We start from the raw sequence: 8,064 nt of genomic DNA, 5'->3' as shown, positions 1-8,064 counted from the left end.
TGCTGCAACTAAGAATGCAAGCAAGGGATCGTGCCTGGCTTGTGAGTGTGCTTTTGCTTTTTGTTGCCTTTGTTGGATCGGCAACAGCTGGCTGCTACTTCATTCCAATTCCATCTGCCTTCCGTAGGGATATCGATCCACCAAGTCACGTACTCTCCATCATCCTTAACTTCTCTCCTCTTCCGCAGAAACAAGGTATGGTGTGTACATTATTATCCATTTTATTGTTTTTGCATTCAAACAAAAAAAAGTTATCCATTTGTTTTCTTTTAAAACGAGTCAGTACTGCAACTAATATAAACCCTCTCGAATCGATCGATCTCCCTGCTTCGTCAAGCGTCCAAGCATTGGATCGTTCAATTCATTCCATCTCATCCAAGCATCTTCATCTCGATCGGTTCCTCTTTCACAGAAACTGAAGGTACGGTACGTTGCCAATTTCGTTACTAAATAAGCTACTCCTAGATAGATAGATAATTAAGAAACTGATTAGTGTTGTGCGTGCATGCTTTCTGCTTTGCACACTACTTGCTTGCTTGCCGTCTCGAAATCGAAATCAAATAAAATCGATGGAAGATCGTCGATGCTGCGTACTAGCAGTACTGATCGACTCTCTGACGTACAGGTTATTAAACTATATTATATTATATATAATGTTGTGTGCACGCCTGCATACAGGGAATCGAATGCACTGCACGTTGGGGATCGGATAGGTCTTCTTTCGATGATCAAATATGCTACCTGATATGATTGATCCATCGATAACCGTCGTCTGCGCGTCTACTCCCTGTTGATATATAATTTGTTCCTCTTGTACACTATCAGAGGAGTTTCACCATGGCACCAAATTTGAAGGTACCGCTACTCTCATGTTTTAATTATGCATATATATACAATTTCCTAGCTACTTTGTTTTCTTTACCAAATTCCTTATATAAATGTCGAGCGGATCTTAACTAGCTAGCTATCCCCATGCATGTTCCAGGAAATCTACACAACAGATGTTGTTGATGCAAGAGAGAAAATACTGAATTATATTCAGAGGGCCAGCCTCAAGAACAACATAATCTACTTTGATGGGTGGCGTGGCTTTGGGGCCACCGCCGTTCTTAGATCCATAGCACAAGCAATTCCATCTATGAAGTCTCCTCCTCCAAAATTATGCTTTGGCAGAACCATTTACATTGATTGCTCATGGTGGGAGAGTAAAAGGGTGATGCAGAGAAAAATTGCAGAGGAGCTGAGGCTTGACCGGAAGACCATGGCCATGATTGAGGAGCAGGACGAGGAGGACGACTTCAACGGAGTGGATCATGGTTCTAGGGATGTGATACGAGAAGTTTCAGCAATGATTGACCAAACCCTGAGGGAAAATAGATTCATGATGATTTTCATTAATGGGAGTGCTGATGAGATTGCCCTAAGCGAAATTGGTATTCCAGAATATTACGGCATGATAATATGGACATTTGGAAGAAGGCTCGTGACTATGCATGAGCACGATGGTATTGAGAAACTAGTAAAGAATTTAAGACACACAAGTCTTTTTATTCACACCTATCATAAACCCGTCCAGTTATCAAACTCACAACGTAGTGCACTGTTTCTTGAAGAGGTTGCCAACAGAGTTGCTAGCTATCCATTTATGAGGGACATCAACTTAACAATGGTCATAGACTGTTATTGCTATGAGTTTTACCTCAGCACCATTGGATTGCATTGGGTAGGTCATGCTCCCAACTTATGGATATGTGATGGGATAATTCAACAAGGGGATACAGCTAGGAAGATTAGCACTTCATTGGATTCAGCAATAAATTTTGTGGGTGATGATTCTCTGCTTGGTGAGGTGTTTTCTATGATGACAGAAGATCCTCATCTGCTAGTCGAAGATGGCAACATTGACAAATATAAAAAGAGGCCTTACCGTTGGATTTGTGTCACCTCAAAGAATAAGATACTTGAAGACAACATGCAAACTATACTAGCAATGGCATCGTCAATTTTCCTATCATTTGACAAGACTATAAGTGTACCTCGGTTACCAAATGCCTTGTTTAAACAGTGCAGTAAACTTGGTGTTCTAATTCTCTCCTGTTGTGCCTTTAGTTTTGTGTCCCCTCCTTTCCTGCACTGCAATACATTAAGATTTCTTGGACTGGGCAACTGCACAAATCAGAAAAATAATACAAGTGAACCTGAAGGAGGGGATTGTATCGCCAAGTGGACATTATTTCTGCATAACCTGTGGGTGCTTGACCTGCGTTACACAGACTGGGATGAGATCTTATCTAAGGAAAAGATAGGTCTTATGGCTAATCTCACAGAACTAAATATAGAAGGAGTTAGGTGCTGGCAGTATACAGGTAAATTATTAGAGAAAAGTTTACCTTATCTTCAAAGACTTCGAATATTCAAACCTGCATGTTTCATCAAAAAAGAAATAATCAAACCTGCACATCAAGAAGAGACTACATCCTTGGACAACAACAACTCATTTGTGGGTAAGAAACAGCTAGAAATACTTGATTTGTCTGGTAACAGATACATGAAAAGCCTACCAGGAAGCTTATCAGAGGCAAGCAAACTTCAAGTACTTGTTCTAGATGGTTGTGATGAGCTTGAATATGTTGTGCTGCCCAACTCCTCGCTAAGGTCATTTAGTTTTGATGGTTCTGGACCAGCATCCCATTGGACATCAACCGGTAAGCTACCTCCAATGAGTTCTCGTCCAGAGTATCGTCGGCCTGCTGTAGATAAGAAGGATGTCAGAGCCTCCAAAATATCTCTTGAAGGTTGCACATTGTTGGAGGATCTGTTCTTGCGTGGGCTTCCCAATCTAGAGGAGCTGGACCTTTCAGGATGTGCGATCAAGGTACTTGACTTTGGAGCTATGACGGTGGATGTCCCGAGGCTCGAGAGACTCTTCCTGCTAGGCTGTGAGAACCTTCAGGCAATAAAATGGGGCTCATATAAGAAACAACTGAAGCTGCTGGAGTTGATCTGCATAGACACACGACCTGTCAATGGGAGGACACTTGGATGTGCTCGGCCACCATCCCTTAGTGCCCAACAGGAATACTTCCGGCTGCAGGTGCACGCAATCTTTGCGGATGCTAGGCTTGCTCGGTCCCTATGGACTCCCATGAACCGTGCACATTATCCCAAGGATGCCCATCACTATTTCAACATCAGCATCACCTCTTCAGCTGCGTGTACGGAGACTATTCAACCTGAAGCAACAACAAACAAGGAGATGATGATTGGATCTACTAATCATCAACGACACTATGGCATAATTGCTAGAAGTCTGTATTGTGACGTCTTTACCAAGGTTGGTGATGGACCAGCCCCGATGCAGGCCTTCCCGCAAGGCCCGACGAGACAATCGAATTGCCATATTGAGATTGGTGATGGAAGCCGTAGCGTGCCGAGTGAGGTGGTGGCAGATCGTTATGTTGATAATTTGGCTAAATTGATGAGATGGTATACTGAATCCCTGCATGTGCATGATGTCAAGACCTACAGCAATACCATGCCTATAAGATTTTGGTTCTGCCTCAGGTGGTGCCGCGTCGAGAGGTGTCCCAACTTGCATGCCGTCTTTCCTCAAGACGCAGAGGAGAGGAATGGTAATCTGGAGACCATCTGGGCATCGGATCTCCTGATGTCTCGTTGTGTATGGAGCAAAGGTTTCATCGACGATTCTGCTGATCGCTTCAGAAGCCTACGACACCTGCACCTACGCTGCTGTCCAAGCCTCCAGTTCGGGCTTGCGATGGGCAATCGCCCCTCCTTCCCCAGCCTACAGACCCTCCACATCATCCACTGCGGGAATCTCAGACACGTCTTCGTACCGGGTGACGAGACGAAGTCCAAGCATACAAGCGTCGAGTTCCCGATGCTCACCACCATCCACCTACATGACCTGCAGGCGCTGCAGCAGATATGTGAGGCTGCCGAGATGCTGGCGCCCGCACTGGAGACCATCAAGATCAGGGGATGCTGGAGCCTGCGCCAGCTGCCGGCCTTGAAGGGTCGCAAGCCAGGCATGAAGAGGCCGATCGTGGAGATTGAGAAAGACATGTGGGACGCGCTGGAGTGGGGCGGGGTGTCCGCTTCCCTGTACGAGGTGCCGGTGCACTCGCGCTACTACAAGAGGCGCATGCTCAGGGGCACCGCTCTCAGGTAATAATAAGCACATGCATCCATACATACATCTGTTGTTGTAGCTAGCTAGCCCAATTAATAATAATCTAGCATATATACTTGCTCTTAATTGATTTGATTTGCTTCTTGATCACTCACTCTGCCCAGGTGATGGAAACTCATTCTGAAGTATGCATCTGCTGTTGCTGCTATGGCAGTCGTCTCTGTGGATCGATGGATGCTGCCTGCCTGTTGATCAGTTTGTTTGTTGTGTGAAAGGCCAGGGAAGGTATGGGGCTTCAGGTTAGCTCCTCCCTTTGATGACCGCCCGCCCGAGTTGGCCAGCTACCTCCGTTTGCAACTGCAATTGCAATTCTCCCTGTGTTTGGTTTGGTTTGGTTTTGAAATAAGAAAGACGGCCAGGGGCCTAGTTGGTGTCCGATGCCTGCACGCCGGTGTTGCATGTAGGCCTGGCCGTGAGGCAGCCACCTGCCTGGCTGTCTGCGTGTGTGTGTTTCAGCTTCCCGAACGATGAGTGTGTTTGTGTGTGTCTGCTACCTCAGCCCACCCCGTTTGAGAGGGATCAGACCAGATGCTTGTAATAAGAGGCGCATCATCCGCACCTGTCTTGTCTTGTGTGATTTGATGGCTGCGCTCATGGGATTGTTTTGCTTGCTATATATGTATCCATCTACTAGTACATATGTATTGTATCTTATGATGAAACCAAGTGCCTGCATCTGCATGCTGGTCGTGTGCGATCCTTGTGCTCAAGCATATGCATATGCCGGCTGTATTGTATTGGTGAACCATTAATCAAGCTACAGTGTGAGAATTATTTATACATACATATATATGCTCTCTGCTTGTGGCTCTACTCTGCTGAAGTGAAACATTGAGCAACAACACAGGTGGTTATTAAGCTGATTGCCTTTCATTACAACAACCTTGTAGTTGTTTGTCCTCATTGCTAGTTGCCTATATATATGGCTCCATGCTAAAAGAACAGCAACCAGCTAGTTGTATGGTCCACCTTGATATCACTTCATCAACAAAGATGGTCAAGCTGGACAAAAACAGAGATGCCTAGACCATTCTTCAGAACAACAGATTTCTGTGAATAAACACTAAACGATTTGATATATAAAACTGGTGATGTCGATAGCATGAAGCATCTCAAAAAATGTAGCTGGTGCAATGATCAACAGATCCCAACGATGACAAAGATCGACGACTTGTTTGCAACATCTGAATGGCTATATTTTCCCACGGACAGATTAGGCGCTTGCTTCTTTAGGTTCAGACCACTGCCCCCTATTCCTACAAGGAAAAGTGATCCATGATTTTTATAGGGGCTTTAGATTTGAAGCCTTCTGGACCAATTGGCCTGGATTTTTAGAAATTGATATCTCGTGAATAACAAATGGGCTAGTCATATAAGAAGCACAAATGTTCTAGGGATATTTTTGGATTGATGGATGAAAGACGATAAATACTGCACAATAGAAATGATACTATATGTAGTCGACAATTTTAATTTTTGCTTTGGAATATCATGGAAGCGAAATCTTGAATGCTATTATGAACTTGCAGAAGTCAAATAATTAATAACATAGCAGATGATACCCCTTCATTTTTGCGATTTTTTTTTCACTGAAAACAGGAGGGGTGAAAGCCCCTACTTGTTATTTATTGCGAAAATTTTGTATCGGTGTACAATTTCTGGAGCAAGTTAATAAAATGTTGAAGTTGAAAATAAAAAAAAAACGAATGGAGGAAAAACATAACATAAAACGATAGAGAAAAAGGAATGATAATAAAAAGGAAAATAAGAGAAAAGCTACCCTGCTCACTGCCGTTCTCTTTTTTGGCCTGTACACTTTATGGCTTGTTCGTGAGGAGGAGAAAAATAAAAAATGAATGGAGAAAAAAAAAAGAAAAAGAGAGGAAATCTCTGGCGTTCGATCTCTTCCCTTGGTTGCAGCACGAGGAGGGCCAACCGCGGGCGAGCAACGCGAGACGGCACGGGCAGAGCACGGTACGTCCGCACGACATGAAACAGGCCACACAGCGCGTCCACCTCAACTACGTACCTGCCTGATTTGGAGTAATATAAATCATATCTTTTTTGATTGCTTCTTAGCAAAAACTGATTTGGAGTATTATTCTCGAAGTATTTCGGTGGAAGAAATTACCTTCTTCTCTGATGGACTTTACTACTACATGCTACAGGGCAAGGGGCTTTACCTTTGCGATTGATCATGTTTACTTTTGCAGGTTTTGCGTGGGCCTTATGGACCACTAGGAACAAGATGGCTACTGAGAAGAGGTTCCAAAAACGCCAGCTGATGTTATCTATGTTTCCTTAACTCTGATGCAGAAATGGAGTGTTCTGTTAAAGGAAGCGGATAGGGAGAAGATGGCTCATGTGAAGGAAGGCATCATGTCTTGGATGAAGAGTTTCAAGGCTAGCTGTGTGGCGCCTACTGATGTCTTTGAGATTTTGTTTGCCAAGCTTCCTGTGTGAGTGCGTCGTTGACACTGGTATCCCTAGTAGTGTAATGCTACCTTGCTTTCTTAAAAGCAAAAAAAAATTATTCTTAAAAAAAAAGAATTACAGCTAGCTCCTTTGTGAACTTGTGGTTGTTGGTTTTTAGCAACATACCCGGCATGCAGACTGGCGACGACTAGACGAAGACTTGGCCGGCCTTGCAAGTCATTGCTTTCAGATAGTGCGACTGACATCTTGTAACATCCTAGCAAGGCACGGGAAGCCGCCTCCGCAACTTTCCGTCTTTTCTGGCACCGAGGGAGTACAGTACATACATGACAACACGTTGTCGTACAAGTTTACGATCGTCGTCGCATTGAGAAATCGTATTCAGAATGCAGAGTACGTACGTGCAGAGCTCCGATCCCTCCGCTATGCGCTATATATATCATCTTTTTTTTTTTTTAGTTTCAGCGCTAAATCGCCCCGGTCATTGCATTATCACAAAGACCATAAAACAGTTTAAAGCATTCCTTGAGATGCTCTTGTCTATCATCTACTCCTCTTCTAAAATTGCACTTGAGATGCGCTATATATCATTTGTGCCAAGTAGGATCCTCAGCACTTCCTTGAATTTTCCAGCTCCACTTGTTTCTGCAGGTTCACACTACTGTACACAGCGCAAGGAAGTCCCCTCCATACATTTTCGCTTCTATATATATACAGATAGACATAGACATATACATGGCACAGTTCGTCGACTCTCAGTAATAAGGAACACAGCAGTGTGTGCGGTTTCTTTGATATCTGTTGGTGATCCATCCTCCTTCATCTCGTCGGTTGGTGCTGCACCAGCCTGAAGGGAGGCCGACGCATGATCTAGAGGAGAGCTAAGGTAATAAGGATTATATTCCATGCATATGCGTCGGCCGGTAACCCAATTAATTAAGCATGAAAAACATGCACTCCTCCATATTACAGATTTACAGCTAGTATATATATTTATCTATCTAGTACGTACTTCGATCGGTACTTGTGTGTGTCAAACTGAAGTATAACCCCTGCTGTCGTTTTGTGTCCTGATCAGCAGGTTGGTCGAATCATATCCCTACATCTAGCGAGTAGCGACTTCATGGCAGAGATGGTGTGTTCAGCACTTGTTCAGGAGACGGTGAGCAGAAGCGTCTCCTTTGCGTTGGGCAGACGCGAGGAGAAGGCGTCCCAAGGGCACTTGACGGAGAAGCTCGAGATGGCAGTCAGCGAGCTGGAGTTTGCACTTGAGAGGGCCATGGAGCTGCCCATCAGACACCTCTCCTTGCTCCATCGCAGGAAGATGATCAAGCGTGCCTACGTCGAGGCCATGGAGCTCCTCGACAGGCACAAGCAGCAAGCGATGCCTCCTGGCCAGGAAGAGCTCCCGCAAG

General features: G+C 44.5%; 1 protein-coding gene across 1 annotated transcript; it reads left to right on the top strand.

Annotated features, from left to right (window-relative positions):
* Window positions 1-734: 734 nt before the first annotated feature.
* LOC136502224 (uncharacterized) lies at window positions 735-4,192 on the top strand. The gene is made up of 2 exons (XM_066497686.1): window positions 735-757; window positions 997-4,192. Exons 1-2 carry the CDS (start codon window positions 735-737, stop codon window positions 4,190-4,192), a joined length of 3,219 nt encoding a protein of 1,072 aa, XP_066353783.1.
* Window positions 4,193-8,064: the final 3,872 nt, after the last annotated feature.

This window comes from Miscanthus floridulus, chromosome 13 (genome assembly GCF_019320115.1).
Source record: "Miscanthus floridulus cultivar M001 chromosome 13, ASM1932011v1, whole genome shotgun sequence".
Taxonomy (NCBI): Eukaryota; Viridiplantae; Streptophyta; class Magnoliopsida; order Poales; family Poaceae; genus Miscanthus; species Miscanthus floridulus.
Note: the sequence above shows the minus strand (reverse complement) of the source record. Positions and strands in the feature narration are given on the sequence as shown.

Bases quoted from the DNA above. Each gene is read 5' to 3' on its own strand.
- LOC136502224 (XM_066497686.1), top strand. From the start codon at position 735: ATGCTACCTGATATGATTGATCC. The intron at 758-996 runs ATCGATAACCGT...GGAAATCTACAC, and splicing joins CTACCTGATATGATTGATCC to AACAGATGTTGTTGATGCAA.